At 46.1% G+C, this 18,375-nt stretch overlaps 6 protein-coding genes across 10 annotated transcripts; 2 read left to right on the top strand and 4 right to left on the bottom strand.

The window, feature by feature from the left end:
* Positions 1 to 664: 664 nt before the first annotated feature.
* On the bottom strand, positions 665 to 2,217 carry BDCG_03230 (uncharacterized protein; the record flags this gene model as incomplete). The annotated part of the gene is made up of 3 exons (XM_045418836.1): positions 2,194 to 2,217; positions 1,723 to 1,907; positions 665 to 1,659 (listed from the first exon to the last, which is right to left on the bottom strand). The coding sequence occupies exon 3, from the start codon at positions 1,619 to 1,621 to the stop codon at positions 665 to 667; it is 957 nt and encodes a 318-aa protein (XP_045275316.1). The 5' UTR covers positions 1,622 to 1,659; positions 1,723 to 1,907; positions 2,194 to 2,217.
* Positions 2,218 to 4,600: 2,383 nt separating this feature from the next.
* Positions 4,601 to 6,634, top strand: BDCG_03228 (solute carrier family 25 member 38). Its single transcript, XM_045418835.1, has 2 exons — positions 4,601 to 5,050; positions 5,128 to 6,634. The coding sequence occupies exons 1-2, from the start codon at positions 5,005 to 5,007 to the stop codon at positions 6,117 to 6,119; spliced, it is 1,038 nt and encodes a 345-aa protein (XP_045275315.1). The 5' UTR covers positions 4,601 to 5,004; the 3' UTR covers positions 6,120 to 6,634.
* Positions 6,350 to 9,923, bottom strand: BDCG_03227. 3 transcript variants are annotated; one of them, XM_045418833.1, is made up of 4 exons: positions 8,270 to 9,923; positions 8,118 to 8,210; positions 7,997 to 8,050; positions 6,376 to 7,934 (listed from the first exon to the last, which is right to left on the bottom strand). In XM_045418833.1, exons 2-4 carry the CDS (start codon positions 8,155 to 8,157, stop codon positions 6,670 to 6,672), a joined length of 1,359 nt encoding a protein of 452 aa, XP_045280357.1. In that variant the 5' UTR covers positions 8,158 to 8,210; positions 8,270 to 9,923; the 3' UTR covers positions 6,376 to 6,669. The 3 variants fall into 3 exon arrangements, with proteins under 3 accessions (XP_045280356.1, XP_045280357.1, XP_045280358.1); XM_045418834.1 differs by having other exon boundaries at positions 8,118 to 8,204; positions 8,270 to 9,786; XM_045418832.1 differs by having other exon boundaries at positions 6,350 to 7,934; positions 8,118 to 9,923.
* Positions 9,924 to 11,444: 1,521 nt separating this feature from the next.
* On the bottom strand, positions 11,445 to 15,573 carry BDCG_03225. 2 transcript variants are annotated; one of them, XM_045418831.1, is made up of 4 exons: positions 14,193 to 15,390; positions 12,663 to 14,124; positions 12,518 to 12,583; positions 11,492 to 12,357 (listed from the first exon to the last, which is right to left on the bottom strand). In XM_045418831.1, the coding sequence occupies exons 2-4, from the start codon at positions 13,782 to 13,784 to the stop codon at positions 12,133 to 12,135; spliced, it is 1,413 nt and encodes a 470-aa protein (XP_045280355.1). In that variant the 5' UTR covers positions 13,785 to 14,124; positions 14,193 to 15,390; the 3' UTR covers positions 11,492 to 12,132. The 2 variants fall into 2 exon arrangements, with proteins under 2 accessions (XP_045280354.1, XP_045280355.1); XM_045418830.1 differs by having other exon boundaries at positions 11,445 to 12,357; positions 12,663 to 15,573.
* BDCG_03224 lies at positions 14,480 to 16,017 on the top strand. Of its 2 annotated transcripts, none has more exons than XM_045418829.1 (3): positions 14,480 to 14,940; positions 15,051 to 15,258; positions 15,378 to 16,017. In XM_045418829.1, exons 1-3 carry the CDS (start codon positions 14,908 to 14,910, stop codon positions 15,539 to 15,541), a joined length of 405 nt encoding a protein of 134 aa, XP_045280352.1. In that variant the 5' UTR covers positions 14,480 to 14,907; the 3' UTR covers positions 15,542 to 16,017. The 2 variants fall into 2 exon arrangements, with proteins under 2 accessions (XP_045280352.1, XP_045280353.1); XM_045418828.1 differs by having other exon boundaries at positions 14,481 to 14,991; positions 15,378 to 15,927.
* BDCG_03223 (prefoldin subunit 1) lies at positions 15,663 to 17,697 on the bottom strand. Its single transcript, XM_045418827.1, has 3 exons — positions 17,433 to 17,697; positions 17,165 to 17,331; positions 15,663 to 17,042 (listed from the first exon to the last, which is right to left on the bottom strand). The coding sequence occupies exons 1-3, from the start codon at positions 17,460 to 17,462 to the stop codon at positions 16,874 to 16,876; spliced, it is 366 nt and encodes a 121-aa protein (XP_045275314.1). The 5' UTR covers positions 17,463 to 17,697; the 3' UTR covers positions 15,663 to 16,873.
* Between the last annotated feature and the right edge of the window lie 678 nt (positions 17,698 to 18,375).

Raw genomic sequence — 18,375 nt, 5'->3', positions numbered from 1 at the left:
CATCCTTCTAAATCCTTGGGGTCGCACCGTATTTGATGCGCAAACACTACGAGTGAATGTGAGATATCTACGATTCAACATTACTAGGAGACATGGACAATGGAGTTCATAAGGAAATGCTTCATTAACATTACATCTGCAGGTAAACCTAAATGCAGGAACATTGCATGTAGCTGAACAGAACGGAGCTTGAAATTGTGGGAGGCAGAACAGAACGAAACTTGAAACTGTGGGAGACAAACAATAAAAGCTAACAAACTGCAACGGAATTTACTGAAGCACATGTACAGTACAAAACAAACAACAAGTGTCCAGAGCATCCTGCCAGAATCCAGAATCCAACTTCGAAACGATCTGAGAACGTTTGGCGCGTTGCGAAAAAAAAAAATCTTCAACAATCCTTCGCAGTCGCAAGAACAAAAGAGAATTATCCAACAATTGACCGCAGCATATAAGATGAAAAACTCTCTCTCGAGATCTGTGCGGCGAATGTATATAACCCAATCTAGTCAACTCCGTATAGCAAATATAGTTCCCATAAACCGGTTTTGTATCCAAAAATAAATGTCTTCCCAATCGGAGGCCGGCCCCAACTCCTATCCAAAAATGATCATGTATAATCCAGACACCTTCAACCCCCTTTTTTTTTCGAATTTTGAATATTTCAATCGAGAGAGTCTTTTCCATTTTTCTGGTAGGGGGGAATGTAACACATTGGCTCTTGATCATCGAGAGAGTCACCAGGCCTCCATCCAAAATCACCTCGTATAGCTACTTTGTGTTGCATCGTGCCCCACGTAGAGTCCAGCGCAAATGGCCCGGTCGTTTCGTCAGGCATTGAGGAATCGATAGCTCTGATTTTCGCACGCTGCCTTAGCTTCGTGCTGATTCGGCGGAGAACGCGTCCCCGGAGAATGACGTAGCGTTCAGACAGTTCCCCAAGTGTGTCTAGTGGCTGCACATTAAAGCTGAAGATGGCGTCGCACTTGTCGCAGTGGTGTGGAGCGTTGGCGCATTTGTGGCAGGAAAGCTTTTCCGGATGGTTCATGACTTTGCAGTAGACCATATCCCAGAGTTCAGGGGTTTCGGGAAAGTTCATGTGGTTGCATACTTTGACGGAGGCGTTTTTGAGCTGGGGACCAAAGAAAGCGTCGCGGTCGAAGACTTTGTCGTAGTCGACGCGGATGGTAATGAATTTCTCTCCTGATGTTTCGTATACTTTAGGAAGTTCCACTTCCCTGTAAGGCTGTAGAATAGTAAAAATATAACGTCCGTCTAAGCGTTCTTCAACCGTGCCAGTATTATTGGCGATAAATTCTTTTGACTCTTCGTCGACGTTCTCGAAGTTGGATATGTAGATGCCGGTGCTCCTGCCGCTGAGCGTGAGCCGCCATTCGCAGGTGGTTTCGTCTAATTTGATCCGCCTTTCCGAGGAAAAGCTGGGAGCACATCCAAGAGAGCAGTTTTGATTCTTTGGGTGCAGTTTGAGGCACCAGATACAGGCAATGTCCTTGCGCGAATCTCCCTGCAAGCCCTGAAGGAATTTGAACCGTTCGTATTCCATCGGGAATGGCTCGTGGCATCCCCGGCCCCAGATTTCGGATATTGGAGGCATATCCATAGGCCCAAAATCATTTAGGTTGGAGAATTGGTACGCGCCTAAAAGTTGGATGTCAGAAATGGTTATTCCTGCCTATTTTATGTCAAAATTAACCAACGAACCTTTACAAGTAAGAGCAAGTGAGGCTTTGTCCGCCGGGCCGAGGTTGCTCGTAATTTTCAGAAGGAGCTCTGGCGGTATGCCCAGGAGTCTGTTCTCGTCTTGCCTGGACACGGCAGATTGCACCTTGCTCCGTTTATCGACACAACGTTGCTCTTGCCAGGCCTGAGCCTTGTTTTCTTGGACGCTAAAGAGCTTAGTTAGCGACGCACGTATTGAGATATCACAGGCAAATGCTGAAACGTTCAAATATTTAGAAGCTGCAGGGGCCATACACTGCCATTCTTGGAGGGCGAGTGGCGATGGTTTGTATGCGTGGCCGCGGGTAGTAGGTACGCTCAGGGGCTTTTTCCGGATTTAAATGCTATAAAGAAGAAACGATATGTGAAGGTATATTGAACAAGGTGGTTGTGTATATTGTATGTCGCTTTCTGACTGCGCTCATATAGGTACGTACAGCTGAAAACACTTACTGCAGCAGAGGAAGTTGCTTGCAGAACGGAGGGAATGGGAGGCCAGCACCCTCTTTATACCCTGCTCCAAAGGTTAAACATGCTCAACGTCAAAGTTCAATGAGTGACTCTGGTTTACAGCACGTAGAATACTGATGAGAAGTCATCTTTTTGAGTTTGACGACAACGAAACCAGTGCCTTCGTGAGGTGACGAAGGGTTTAATTTACAGTTCCGCTGAAGTTAACGTCAAAACAAACATTTTTCGAGAATCGACGGATTTCCCGTTAGGGCTTAACGGAGAGGAAAAAACGGTTTCCGAAAAGTCATAACTTTTCGCAAACCATGAACTCTGCCCCTTGGTAGTGGAAAAATAATGCCAAAGTCGTGCTCCACGGGCGTTCCGCCCATGATGGCGGTGGGGTTTCCTTATCAAGGTTGTTTGTCCAAATACTGTCCCAGGCCGCAAAGGCAGCAAGTAAAAGAAAATCTATGGTATGAGCCACGAAATATGGGTGGTTCACACCAAAGCACACGAGTAAAACCTGGGCTTCTTTTGAGGAATAAAGATATTGGTGGGTGAGACACCCGAACAAAAAATGATTGATCCTCCATGGATACAAGAGATCTGTATAGTAAGCATTAACCCCATGAGTAAGGATAGACATTCAAGGTCCAACGACCTAAGCAGACTTGCGAGCCTACAAGCAAGCGTAGAAGCAAGCGTATAAGCAAGCGTATAAGCAAGCGCAAGATGGATCATTACTGACAGATCAACCAAGCACAGGACCAGCTCAACAAGGCTCGCAAAACAGGTGATAATACTAATTCACCATGTTGTGCTCATTTATAATAATACAACAGACCCGTTTCTTTTGGACCCCGTAGGGTGCGAAAAGTCTTATCGATCGGATTCTATAGTTTGTTTTATATAGTTAGCAGTTAGCGCTCGATGTATTCCAACTGGAGGGGATAACGCACAGTACTAAGTTTCCATAGTTTCTTCTAAACTCCTTAAAACATGAGGGATAGAGAAATGTCGTCATTTTTTAGTTTGAAAGTCGTTGGTTTTTGGGTTGAAATAAGCTTGAATAAGCTTTGGGCGCTCAACGGCCGGACCAATAAGAACTGATTGGTCGAGGTTCTACACTCTGCACAAGCGCTATTCCACGTGACCCCCCCACACACACACAACACAACATAACGTAGTAAACTAGCTGCCACGCTAGCACTAGATGGGTCATAACAACCAACCATGTTCAAAGCTTTTCGCCTGTGAAAATCCGCCGAAATAATTCTGTCCTGCTAAGATGACTTCTAATAAAAGTTCCGAAGACACTCCGCTTCATGATCCATCATATGATATTGTCAACGTTTGGTGTGGTGGTAAAGATAGAACTGAAATGACTGTGATGTGCTATCATGCTATCATAGACACTTCAATATTTTAGCTCTAGTCAAAACATAGAGGAGCGGCGAGCCTCCGGCGATCAAATAGGAATTTTTTGATTTGATAAAGGATCTCTTATCCATGGATAATGATGACTTCCAGTTTAAACCTGGCCAATTGGACTCAATGGAAGAGATGTGCTTTTGGATGGCAAAGGCTTGTTTGCACACTTTCATATGCTGGCACCTCATCTCACTGAGCTGTGGATAATAACTCTAGAGGAATATTACACAACACCAGCAATTCATTTAATCATAACAGCCAATGATGGCAAATTAACTGCAAGAACAAATCCCACAAAGCTGGGATTATCTGAGAAAATGTTAAACCAGAAAATGGTCTCATTGACATGGATAAAAACCTGTGGATTATAGATTTTAAAGAATCTTACACGCCAGACTGGGTTGATGAAAAGTTGATGGAAAACAGTTGAAGGGGATTTGCAGGGGCTATTGAAAGTCATAAATTTTATTCATGGCAGGGACATAGAGATGAAGCAATTCATTCTTATGATGAATATGCAATCAGTCAGCTGGAGCTTCCTTTGGATTTTCCATAATTGCAGTTCCAATGTTACCAAGTTCACTGCTGCTGATGTGTTTCCCCAAAGGAGGCGGGCGAACATCCAGTGTTTTATTTGTGCCGTCGTAGCCCGATGAAGAGCTCCCTTGGGCGCCATGCCCATTTGCTCCATCACCTTGCGGATGCTACTCCTTATTAGTGGGCACCGTCCCCAAATGGTCCATAGGCCTTGTAGGCGCTAGTTACTCCCAAATATTCCTGAAGTTCAGCAGGAGATAATTTTTTGAAGACCTTTTTCGAACGGCCAGTTTTTATTATCGTGTTGGCATCGAGAAAATAATTCTTCCTTTTATATAAGGAGCTTGACGACCTTGAATTGGTATCATTTTTGACTATCAAGTTGCCAGACATTGCAGCCTTCTCTAGTTATGACTCGCTCACCTGTTTCGTATCATTAATTACCTACGTATTCCTCCGCTGCCAAGGTCGCCGCACCTGCTGCCTTGGAAGAGCCCGCTACGTCACGTGGACACCTCCGGCGATTTTGGCATCATCACCGCAATTTGTCGCAACCAAGCAGAAATCTGCAAACACGATGCCCTCGGAAGTTGGCAGAAGAAGCTCACCTAGTTCGCAGCAGCCAAGAAAAGCGGCTAGACAGAGTATTTTGTCAAATGACGTGCTGATATGACGCTCTGACTCAGTTTTCGGTTTCCTATTTTCTATTTATCACCATGGGCATCCGGGCGTAGAAAATAACACAAGAGTATTCCATCAACCACCGGCGGTTCTTCTAGTGGCCAAGCGACACTTCCTTTTGGTCTTATCTGGCTTGCCTTCTGCTCACAGAGTGCAGCAGATATGTCTGATGGCTCCACCAATGGTGCCCAGCTAAAGACTTCGACTTGTATGGCTTTCCGCAGCGCCCCCAAATTATTAAACCTGGCCCCTCCTATCTGAAACTCTTGCTGACCGGCCATTTAGCCTCGAAGCCAACATTCCACTTCGTTGCTGGCCTGGCCTCGGGGCTCTCTTCTGCCGTTCTCCTCCAACCCGCAGACCTCCTGAAGACTAGAATCCAACAAGCCCGCCAAACATCTTCCCTCCTCTCCACCGTTCGCAAAATCCTTGCATCGCCCCAACCAATCCGCGGCCTCTGGCGAGGGACACTACCCTCAGCACTTCGAACGGGATTTGGGTCCGCTCTTTACTTTTCTAGCTTAAATGCGTTAAGGCAAGGGGTAGCAAACCGGGGGCCAATCGTCCTACTCAACGGCGACCGAGATGCCAAGTCCACACGCACATCCGCGCTTCCGAAGCTCTCCCACACAGCAAACCTCGTCACCGGGGCCATTGCGAGAACGGCGGCAGGGTTCGTCATGATGCCTGTCACCGTCATAAAAGTACGCTATGAGTCGGACTATTACGCCTATCGCAGCGTTTGGGGAGCCGGGCGGGATATTGTGCGTTCAGAGGGGTTCCGGGGTTTATTTTACGGCTTTGGCGCGACCGCTATCCGCGATGCGCCGTATGCCGGTCTGTACGTTGTGTTTTATGAGCAATTGAAGAAGACTCTTGATTCCCTTGGCTTTGGTGCATCGACGACAACCACCCCGTCCACCTCTGGAGAGCCGACTGGCAAGGATATCTCCAAATCGCAGCCTGTTCCCTCATCTATATCGGTGAATTTTGTCTCCAGTGCACTGGCTGCCAGCTTGGCGACAGCTATCACCAACCCGTTCGACGTGGTAAAGACACGATTGCAGCTTATGCCAAACAAGTATCGCAATATGGTACATGCCGTGCGGCTAATGCTCCGTGAGGACGGGGTGCGGAGCCTGTTCGGAGGGTTGGGTTTGCGCATGGGCCGCAAAGCAGTCAGTTCCGCACTTGCATGGACTGTGTATGAAGAACTGATTCTAAAAGCAGAGAAGAGGTGGCCGGATCCAGATAACGTCGAGCAATTAGCGTCATGATCGGCCTATTTATTGCTTCTCGTTCTACAACATTAGCGATTTCACGCCATTTACTGGTAATATAATTCGTTTGAATATATTACGTTTCCTGTGCATCGAGCATTTTTTGGCATATACCCTTATGATCCCGTACTACCTTTTGAAAGCAAGGTTTTGGGAAAAAGGAAGGTCTTTTGGGCGGTTATTCTCGCGATGTTCTACAAATTCACTGTATCATATGGTTGGGAAAAAGGCACGGATTATGCATTCAAGCTGGCGTTTTTTGAAATGATGTAAATTAATATTATTATGATTAAGATCCCTCGCCATGTATACACAGGCCCAAGCAAAATGAACAAAGTGTTATCAGAAGTGATTGCGTCCCACATAGAATCCCTCCCTGATCGGCACAAAGAAGATTCATGGAAACATAACAATTAACTACCCCATGTAAAATCAGAATAGGACGAATTAAAATATTAACAATTAGTACGCTTCTAAACTCAGTAATACTAACCATACCTATAACAATGTGCAACGAAATTAAAAATGTGTAAAATTAAGGAAACAACTATTTTATAGCCGGCAAAGTTTCCATCACTGAATGCAAAATGCCTGTCAAATATTTCTCACGTCTACCCGCCTCGCTTAACGCAGACTCAGTAAGTAGCGTTACATGGTCGCGTATGCCTAGTGACGCACTAAAGTCATCGTGCTGTCCATTGTCTCTCATTGGTGATATGAATCCAGACTCCGCATAATCTGACGCTGAGGTTGGCGATTTGGTAGAGGAAGGAGGGGCATTCCCGTCATATGCCCAGCGACTGTGGGGACTGGGGGAGGTTGTGGAAAGGTATAGGCTAACAGTGCTATGTAAGCACTCGAGGGTTCGTAAAAGCAGATGGAGAAGGAGCCCTAGGTTCATGCTAGATGTGGCAGTAAGCCCGTATCGGCCTAGCTTAAATGTTGGGAGAGATGGGATGGGTAGAGGCAATGGCAAAGGAAATGAGGAATTTGGGTGAGCTTTAAATTGCGGACGATGTTGTTGAAAATATTGGTAAAGAGGAACCACGAGTGTTTCGTAGATGCCCAGCAGGCGAAGGTAACAGGTAAGTGTAAGGAGGATGGTTGCAGGCTCTTGTTGCCGTCCGCTCTTGTAGCTATCTTGTGAATTGGACGAGCCTCTCCGCCGCAAAGGTGAGGACTGAGGCGTGAAAGGGTAGATGCTAAGGGGTTGGCACATTGTCGTAGTTGCCTCTTGGTATAACTCTTGCACTATTTTGATGAGGGTTTCGCTTAACAGGAAAATCTCGTCGATTGCAGTGGTTGGAGTGGTTGGGGTGGTAGGGATGGCGATAGCCGCGGAGAAAGGGCTGCTGGGGGAGGACATGAGATCATTGGGATGTACCGTGCCATCGCAGTTGATCGATAAGCTGAGGAGATTATCTAGTTCCAGATGAAGCTTTGAAAGCTTGTACATCGGCGAGTTCATATCCCCCGTATAGCTGCAATCACTAGGTGAAGTGAAAGCCTCCGAGAAACCAGGTGCCGAATTCGGAGCGGGGGAGGAAGACAAAGATGTACTGTCGAAACCCATATGACTGGCGTCTTGGGGAATTTGCCCTGTAAGAGCCTTTGGTCCCGAGGAATCTAAAAGCCATGCGAAATCGATTTCTGCTGGATGTAAGGTGGTTTCCACAGCAGGCGCAATGGATACACTCGGTTCGTCGTAATTGAAGGGCGCTTGCAGTTCGTAAATTGCAGAATCTCCCCCATGGAGTTGTGACGCAATATGCAACGGCAGCGACGGACTCCCAGGAGGTGTCATGTTATGCCCTGCTCTGTTGTTAGTTCATGACTCGACCCTATCTTTCTCCATGAACGTATGATCCACATACCGGGCCATTGTTCTCGCATAGCTGTGGGAGCGCTTAGGGGTGCTGTGCTGATTCCTGGATAGAGTCAGCTACTCGAGTTCCACGCAATCAAGGAATGAAATGAATGAAGGGTGCTATTTACCTGACGAAGACGCGCACGCTGCATGAGGCTCTCTGCACATACATACTTCTGCATGGTGGATATCCCGGGGAGTCAAGCTCTGTTGTTCTATAGCTTTGTCGAATTGATTAGGAGGTGGTTGGAAAACTTGAAGTGATTTTGGTCTTCCCAACTTCATTGTCGCACTGAATACACAACGTATCCCAATGCGCTCGCATCGATTGCAGCGTTCTGAGCCTGGTGTTCTTGTGCACTTGCTTTTTAAAGTATGGCATCTGTCGCAAGACGTCCTCTTCTTGCCAACTCTATTTCGGTGAATTGGTGATGGGTTCATGTTGGGAGGTTGAATGAGCATTGACCTCCAAAGGAGCAAATCCAACTGAGTGTTTTGATTTTGGATCTGAAATAAAAGACATCAGGGTGGTTTCCCCGCGGCATTTGTAGTACATTTCCACCGCACAGCTCCACTCATAGAACTAATGCTGCCTCTCAAGAAGAGAAAAGTGGGTGTAAGGGTGGCTGTCATCCTGGTCGTCGCTTGGTAGTTCCATCTAGTGGCTGTAGTAGTTCGGAACGTAATGGTTAGAATCCTATAGCAACCCAAGGCGCTGTTTGCCGCAGACATCCAACCATTTGCGTAGGGTAAGCGGTTGAATGGTTGATAGCGGTTGGGCGCCTGCAGGTCCCCTAAACTTAGTTAAGGGTAGCTGCCGTTTTAGTTAGGAATCCCCCAGACGCATTGGCCAATAGCGGGCCCAACTGCTTGCAGGAACTCCGGAAAAGCGCCCAGCATCCGCTACCTGTTTCTGCAGCTGCTCTTGAAACCAACCTGCCTACCCCCAAAAGCCGCCAGAAACACCAGCAATCATGGAGGCTAAGTGTTCTAAAATTGTAACACCCATGGACAAATTAGCTGCTGTCTGCATAACTTGTTACCTAAATAGATTGTCCGAGTGATTCAATGACCCCAACCCCAGTCTTCCATGGATGCCCCCCTTCTTAAGCCTTGCTCGGCCCTTCGCCTGATGATTCAACCGGTTCTGACATCGATGTTCTGACACAGATGGTGCGGAACGTACGACCATCAACTATCAGAACCTCACAGCACTGCGTACAATAAATGGGCATAAATTGAAATAGTTTATCCTTGAAGGCATTCTGGTGCAAGTTTCCTTCGGAAGCGAAATATTTGGTCAAGGAACTAGACATGGCATGGTCAGTTAATCGCGGGGGCGCAGATTTTCGGCAAGCGTGGCAGCGCTTTCTGGGTAGCTGTCGAGAGTGGTCAAGGTAAAGGGTAGGGTTTATTTCGCCTGCCTTCATGTGCTCCGTCAGTTAATAATATTTATTTCATCACATTTTATTCGTCCGGAAGACTAGAATTTGGCGTTCTAGTTGGAATCTGCATATGTCCAAGGGTGCCCTAGAAATATTTGATTTGAATGAAGTCGAACGTAACCCAAGAGCCAACACTAGCGGAGGGGCAAGCCGATATCTACATTGAAATTGAAAACGACACACTTGTGACAATCTTGTAAATTCAAACGATGCACATCAATCGTCGCACCCACGCCGATTCCACCGTCGAGTAGAATCTAACAACCTTGACCAACGTTGGACAAACGAACAGGGAATAGAGATTTTTTCGCTAACCGCCTGTAGTAGCTATAGTTCCATCAGCGCATTTTTCCGTGCCAACATCTTCAAAAGCGCTTATGCAGGGGGTTTGACATCCGCGAGAGAAAGATAAGGGGTGTCGGAAGTTTAGGCGAAGTGGGGCCGTTGCTCTAATAGGTGATTTCAGATAGTGAATAGAGGGAACTTAGCTTATGATAAATGTCCCGAAGCGGCATTATTTTTTTATTTTTTTTTTTCAAGATGTGGGATTGCTTCAAGACAGTTAGTACCGCTTAGCATATGGGTAGCAAAGGATTCTCTACAAGGCCTGCCGCAAGGAACGGTGAGCATTGGCCAGCATTGGCCTAGCCCCTGGGGGGCCAATGGAGACTTTATTTCCTTGAAGCTATCGCGTTGTAGACCCTGTGATGGGGCTTGAGCTAATAGAATGTGAGTGAGATTTATTTGGATCTCTGGGTGACGTTTGCGGCTCCGACTTGTAGTAATATGTGATTTCCATTCCAATCAGTCAATACCCATCTGCCTGGAATGCGATGTTTGAATCTGCGTACATGTTGTTTAGTTAATAAATTATGCTTCCCACTTGATGGTGGTCAAACGGTAGTTGCCAGCATCTACAGGGATATTGTGTCGTGTAAGAGAAGCATTCAATGTTGGCCCTGATGGATAGTTCATAGACAAATCATAGTTCTGGATGGAGCGCGTGATTATGTTTTTGCCGGTTAATAGCTTTCTTCATTGACGTGTTGAGCGTACCAGTGCTATTTGGTATGCATTTTCAGCATCTTCATAACAGTATGTAGTGCTGGAATGGAGCAAATCTCTGGAGGAAATGAGCCATTCAGGGACATATGAAACGCCAACATGGAGTGCTTTCCCCTAGACATTACGATTCGGCCAAATTGAAGCCAAGGCAATCATGTTTCAAGACGTGAAGAAGAGGCATGCTGACATACCCGATGATGCGCAGGCGCCGCACCGAAAGCGGCACAGATTCATCTAGGGACAGCCAGAGCGGCGATCAGAACCTGGCCCACGATACAACACGCGCATCATGGCATAGGGTACTCGGGAATTCCCGACAAAGCGAGTAATATCGTGGGCATCCGAAAAAAGGGTCGCAGGAAACCAACTGAGGAAGGGATTTGCATTCTTCCGTTTGAGCTACGCATTAGCCTGTGATGTCTCTCTTTGAAACATAGTGCTGATCTGCATCATGGGTAGATATCGGAGGGTTGGATAACTGAAGCCGTGCAGGGCATCCTGATAGCCTTGCTACCACAAAAGATAGAAAGAAAAGAACGAAAGAAAATCACCGCTCCAGCAGACTAGTCCAACCATAACGACTGTCAGCAAGTAACAGTCAAATGGGGCCAAAATATACATTTGAAACGTAGTTTCAAGCAAATCTAGGTAAACAAATTCAAGGATAATGCAACCAAAGTCTTTGGCCGCTCGTTAGGCTCTTTGTGGACGGAGAAGTTGCTCATGTTGAAGTTGGGGGCGTGTACGAAGAGTGCTTCTCAGGGTATACAGTACAGGGGAAACCCAGTCCGGCCATTGGCAAATGGCATTCCTTGGTATGGCCGGTGTGGAAGTCTGAGAGAAAAGTGAGTGGTAATTGTTAGTCCATCGGTAGAAAAGGTGAGGTTGATGTTGGTGTGCTTCCAAGGAAGGTTGTTTCTCAGGATCACGGGATTTAACGTGATCTTGGTACTTTACAGATCTATAGCATTCAAAAAAAAATCTTTAGATATTAGGGATTGAGGAAGATCTAATTGCTAATGCATTTCCTGCTCTCTAAGGTTTAATGAGTTCTGAATGTAGCACTTTCCGGAAGAGTGAAGGAAACGGAAGTAATTATTTGTCCGTTAGCTGGCCGCTGCAGAGACAAATAAGTGCAGGGAATGCACCAAGGGGTTGGGGTTGACAAGATAAAACTGGTTTACATTTTACAACTCAGGGCCTCGTGACACCATGCTGCGCCGCTTGATAAATTCTAGGGAAAAAAGGCATTTCTTCGTTACACATCTGTAGAGGTATTTAAGAGCGAAATAACAAAATTGCAACTGAAATCAGAAAGAAAAGAGAACAAACAAAAGTAGAGAGTACACTCTACGTGTGCGGGTAAATGACAAAGAATTTATCAAAGAAATTAGACACTAAGCATCAAAACACCATAGCAAATCAAAGCAAGAAAGGAAGAGGTTGGAGACCAGCAGGGTGGCAAAAGGTTTGAGGGTCGGGGGCGCTATTGGGGGACGGGAGATAATAGGAATCAAGATACACACGTCTGCTAGGCCTGTAAACATGAAAGCGCAGATAGACATCAAGTTAAATAGACATGAGAAACTACTTGAGACCGCATGACAGAAGAAATCAGATGGAGAAGATTTTTTTACCACAATCCCCAACCACTCTGTCGCCGGGGCGACTTCTTCCTCGTTCGAACCAAAAACATCTCATCACGATCTCGAACTCTGACACCAACTGGTGGCTGTGGGGAAGGAGCAGGGGCAATCAGAAGTCTTTGCCCTTGTCGTAGCATTTTAGTGTGTTCGAAGAGTTCTTCCTGCTCATCGTCTGTAATCCAGCGTTTGATAAGAATGAATTCCCTGTCACGCTGTGGTTGTTTTGAAAAGAGAAATGTTAGCCGCTAGCCATTTATTTATGCAGGGAACAAAATGTAAGATAATTTCCCTTTTGAGGCAGAGTGAATAAATTTGACAAGTGGGAATCGGATAGTTAGAAGATCAATTGAATCAATAGATGGGAATACTCACGTCATCCCATTCCCATGGTATGTGATAAGCATCTAGTGTATCGGGTGATATGTGTTGGCTGGAGACCTGAAGAAAATTGTGAGCAGAAATACCCTTGGAGAAATATAAAACGAGTAGAAGAAATGGGAGCGAAGGGATAACGTACCTTGATAAAAGTTGGCTTTACGGGTGCTTGAGCAATAGCTTTCGGTTTCTCCTTCTCTCCCTTGAGTATTGCAGTGATTTGCTCATCAGTATAACCGGATTTTGCGAGCGTCGCCCTAGCACGATCTTCAAACTCCTTGTCTGCCTTTTCTTTCTCCTTCTTTTCCCTCTGCTTCTTTTCTGCTTCCACTCTGTTGTATTCATCGATTGCTTGCCTTTTTAGTTTAGCTTCGTACGCTCTCCGCTCGGCCTCCTCGGCTTCCTGCTTGGCTCGCTCAGCCTCTATCTTCTCACGGATTCGTTGTTCTTGCTCTTTTTCTGCTTCTTCCTCTTCCTTAGCCTGTGCGCGTCTCACAAGGACTTGATCGTCGATGTATCTCTGGGCTTCCAAGTCATGCTGCATCTGCAGTAGTTTTTCTATTTGTAATTCGTATTCGATATCCCGGCGAGACAAGCTACGGTCCTTGTCGCGACTTGACCGATCCCTGCCACGGTCTCTATCACGGTCTCTATCACGGTCTCTGTCACGATCCCTGTCACGGTCTCTGTCGCGTTCTCTATTACGGTCCCTGTCGCGTTCTCTTTCGCGCTCCCTTTCGCGCTCCAATTCCCGCTCTCTCTCGCGAATTCGTTTTTCTCGCTCCTTCTGTAAATCTTGGATTTGTTCGTCTAATTTTCTATTGCGCTCTTCCAGCAAGGCTTCTTCACGTCTTTCCAAGATTTTTAGCCTCTCCAGCCGGACGTGCTCTTCGATATCCAGGTGCGGGGAATGGGCAGAACGGGAGCGGGGCCGCCGGTGGCGTCGCAGTTGCTCCATCTGTTCGTCCAAGTCTACCAGGGCACCATCTTCGGCGTATAGTCTTGGCCTCGCACGAACGTGAGAGTGGGAGCGTTCGCGACTCGGGGAGCGAGCTTCGTTAACGATGAAAATGTTGCCATCTCTACCCTGGGGGCCTACTGACGAAGCACGAGTACGTCCACGTCTGGGAACCTCCAAGTTATCTACTCTAACTTCTCGCGGACGAGAATGCTGGCGAACTCTGGGGCGTGCTCGAATCACAAATGAGTCCTCGTCCGAGGAAGAGTAGCCACCACCACCGAAGATGATATGAGGCGGTGCCATATTTGGAAGTCCCCGCTTGGTCTGGGGTGCAATCCTCTGATAGAAGGTCAAGTGACTACTCCTCTCTGTAGCTACTTCTCTTCCTCCAAGGTTCAGTATAGGGTCAAAAATGTAAATATTGACAAGCAGGCTCAACTCCAGGTGGAAAGGTTAAACGGTAGCCGGGATAAAGCTCAAAGCTGGTTTGGGTCTTCTTGGATGAGCAAAAACGTGGAGGAAAACTAAACTCTCCTGTTGGAAAGTGGGGTAATGGCCCTCTTCGTAAGGGGGCATAGACAGGATGGCCGTTGGACAGAGAACTTGATGGAGAGAAACTGGAGTCGGAGCAGGCGAGCAGGCGCTTATTTTATCTCAGTCAGTCGCTTGGGAGAATGCTAGCTTTTATGGAGCTTAGAGGGATGAATGAACCTGAGAAGTTTGCTGAGGGGTTGGGATGCGTGTGTCAAAACGGAAGCTCGACAAATGAACGGTTTGTGATTCGTGACAGTGTCCGTTAAAGAGCCAGCGATCGGGTAACTATATAGTAGTTAAATTAAATGTGTGCCTTCAAATAGGTCACACAATTCCAGAAGCCCAACTACGGGCAGAAGAATGGTTGAAAGAAATCTTGTAGATAGAATAGCGAGGAGGATTATTAATTCGTGTCGGTGAGGGAGGATTTGGCCATTTTTCTTCGCAGCCAGGCCAATTCAGCAGCTGATTTGCTGAACAGAACCGGTAGGCTTTCGAGGGTATCACGTTCGCTCCATCTTTGGACAGAAGTTGCTTGTGCACTTCTGGCCCTGCTTGAAGAGCGGCACTGTCCAAGGATTAGGGCTTAGCGGGGTCCGCCCGCAGATTTTGGGGGCCAGAAGAAGCCCAGAAAGGAAAAATAACGCCGTCAACTTGATCCTTGGTGGAGCGGTTGACTTGTCTTCTCAGCCTCAACGTTGCCAAATCAGTTTGCCCGAGCGTTATAATTGGCCGTGAAAATGTTAAACGGGATGGCGCAAATCAGAGCTCCTCCAGTCTGTCCCCGCCGCCCAAATGCATCCACCAGATTGGGCGAGTTTGCCTGAATCTTCCAGGCACCAACTGGGCGGTTGAGGCTGCCTGGTGGTGGTGGTGGTGGGAAGAGCCACGAATGACAAAAAAAACTTCATATCATCTTGTTCATGTATGTATCTTGCTTGAGATCTGGTGTCCTGTGTCGCATGGAGAGGAGAGGGCAAGCCATTCCCCCCACAAACAAATGTTAAAAACCCTGGCAAGGCTGACTCTGCGCAGGAATCCGCCCTCATTAATTGCCAATCAAGGTTAAATAAAATGGAGCTCAGGCAGCCAGTAGATGGCGGGCTCTTTCTGTGCAGACTTGCCCTGCTGGCCGTGGGCGTTTTGGGCATTTTCATGGCAAGAAAGCGGGTCGGGAATCATGCAAATGTTACCTATAGATGGTTGCTTGGAATTCTGAAGATGGCAACAGGTTTTTGTTGTGGTTAGTTACCGCCGTTGAGTTTGCATTCCGCATATTCATCATTCTTCAATTGGGTCTCTCCATTTACCCTCTTTGCATTGTGTCCAGGGTTTCGGTCTGTTAGTTAACAACAAATACAGCCCGCCCTCATTTAACTAAACAGATTGATTTGAAGACCCTTCCTTACGCTGTAACTGCACCCTCGCCAGTGGACATTGGTAACTGGGCTGTTAACGTAGTCAACAACCAGTCTAGCTCACGACATCCCAGTTGGGCAGATATGCAGATGACTTGTCTTCACTGAATGATTGCTTTCCAAGTTATGTTCGATGAAGTGTCTGGGCAGTTCATATCGTCGTGTCTTTGTCAATTACTCATTTAGTTGCCTGCCTGTTGCCTATGAGAGGCAAAGCTTAATTACGCATTCTCATCTTTTTTTTTTTTTTTCTTAAATTCGTATCATTAACATGATTCCTAGATTCCTAAGAATATACATCACCACTATGATATGCTCTAATACGGAAGTCCCTGTCCATTCAGCGAGAGCCTTGGAGACGTTTAAGGGTATGCTGACGAAATCTACAGCCCAAACTTCCACTTCTTTTATCTTTAGAGCCTGTGTATTATACATATGTTGCCCGAAGAGATTGCGAGATACAACATTGATAGTACCTAGTACCTACACCCTGCGCGGCCTTACGATTTGTCCAGCTCAGGCCCTGACTATACTTCAGCATGGCTATTGCGGGAGCCTCCCTGAGACAAAGTGCCTGACATGGCATAAAAATGCATGCAAATACTGAAATAAGTAATGCTGATGATGCGGATGTGGCAACAAAGAAAAGAAAAAGGAAAAATGCCTGTAGAACGTTACAGCCGCGCATACATGCTGTGTTTGACACTGGTACAACAACCAGGTCTGCGTAAACACCCGGCCCAACAATGTGATGACATCCCCTGGTGTAAGTATCTATCTGACCCTTTCTGGTAATTAGACAGGTTGGATCAATGAACCAGATTTGACTTCATATTGAGGAGATTTTAGGAGGAGAGGTGGGGGAGGGGAAATATTTGCAATGTATCAAGCTATATCTCCCGATCTGGTTAGAGAGATAGCAAATGTGGTTGTTATAACAATAGCATTTTAATGATATAAAGATCATATCAAACACGTAAGGTAGACATCTGCCTGCGGGCAGCTCCAATTGTAATTAAGCTTGGTGATCTTCTCCATAACATATCTGTACGTAGAACCTCCATACCGCAAGCCGCATGGGTTTCTGATCGTAACGCCACAACGGTTTGAACCAACAGGGCAACTCAGAGTCTCGAGCTGGCCAGAAGAACAACAGTGCATACATCCATCCGGTCGATCTGCGCTGGGCGTTTCTCCGCATCCACGCTTGCCTTGCTCGGGGGTTATGCAAGACAGCGACAAGACCCTTCGCATCGGCGCTCATCTGAACTGGGTAGCGATTCTAAATGGCATTATTAAACGCCCGGCTGCATCCCATCCAACACGGCGAACTTCATTCCCCAACTGGGAAAATTTCCCGGGCATATAAATTTAACAAGCACGGTATATTTCTCAGATCTTAAATTCCATTTTTCACATCATCTTCGTCAATCATCATAATCATGCCTTGCCGCCAGTCTTGAATATCTGGTCCATATGTTGCATGCTATTTTTATGCGTTGTTTCCAGGTAATGCAGTTTCTTTTCGAGATTGGATATATCGGTTTTCAGGTCGCCTTTCTCCGTCGATAACCGTTTGTTCACGTTCGTAATGGGGTTTGCGACAAACCTAGAAAATGTCCCAAGGGAAAGAAAGAAAGATCTTGTAAGTCATGATTGCTTTCTTACATCAAGTCTGCTAAGAGACTGCATAGCAGGGGACAAAGCACTCAAGCCAAGAGCACGCCATACATTTTCCCAACCCCTTCATATATATTTGTCTCCTTGGGTAATTGGCTAATTTCGCTCGATGTGAGTTCTAACAAGCGCAATTCACGCTGTTTCCCCGTAATTTGTGATTTGACGATGTTGATCTGTTGCTGTGCGGCGATGGCCCGCGATTCAATTTCTTGCACGAGCTATATGGTTTTCAGGAAGCGCATAGAATGTTAGAGTGGTAATAATTCTTCCATAAATATGCGGAACTGCGAGGACTGAAGACGAGGGGGTATGGGCTCACCTTTTGGAGAGCTTCTGGAGGGATAGACATGTTGAGATAGGCGCGTTCGCGCGGGGATGGCAGGAGGTGTGCGCTCGGGGCTTTCGAACGGAGGTCAACTGGATACGATACGATGAACGTAAGCTGTCAATTGAATAGTAATGGAATACTGTGGTTTGGAATAAACGACTCCATTTGAATCAACATCACGATAAATCACATGTATCCTGGGAACGAGGCGACAATTAGCGTATTTTTTAGCGTGTGGTGGGATGTTTTAGTGTAATTTATGTAATCTATTCACTTGTTCATACGAACCACCTACTAAGGGCGTGTTCGGTTGCACGGTCCTCTGTTAACCTCTGTTAAAAAGGTCCACTTAACAGACCCTAGTTACCCGCGGTATTGAAATTATCTACCTGAAAAAGGCCTTGCATTCAGTCTGCCATCATTATAATCTCCACTTACCTGTGATTAGAGTTCAATAGTGTAATTAGATCAAATAGTGAATAGTTGTAACTCAAATAGGCAAGGTGAGTATAATGTAAGATTGTGTAAAGCTGTCACTGTCTGCCAGCACTCAGGTGTTTTGCAGACATGGTTTTATCTCTGATAAGTGAGACAGGCCGGATTCCTTCTTATCATTATATATATATATATATATATCTTCTTGTTGAAAACTGTCAGAGATATGACAATTGACATTATAAAGAACTTTAATGATGAATATGAGTAGACTGACCGTGTGACCGTGTCTGAGACCAGAATCAGAATTTTTGATAATTTCATTGTCAATTCAACAGATCTCATTACATGATTCTAATATTAGATAGTAGTTTCATACTGTCTCAGTGAAACTTACTGTCTACTCTTATCACATTTTTCAAATGAGATCATGATTTCTACTTCTCAATTTAAATTATTTTTATTGCTTTAAATAGCTTTAAATCTCATTTGAGTGTTA

The sequence above is a fragment of the Blastomyces dermatitidis genome (assembly GCF_000003525.1).
Source record: "Blastomyces dermatitidis ER-3 genomic scaffold supercont1.3, whole genome shotgun sequence".
NCBI lineage: Eukaryota > Fungi > Ascomycota > Eurotiomycetes > Onygenales > Ajellomycetaceae > Blastomyces > Blastomyces dermatitidis.
The sequence above is the reverse complement of the archived record's forward strand: the minus strand, read 5'-3'. Positions and strand labels throughout refer to the sequence as shown.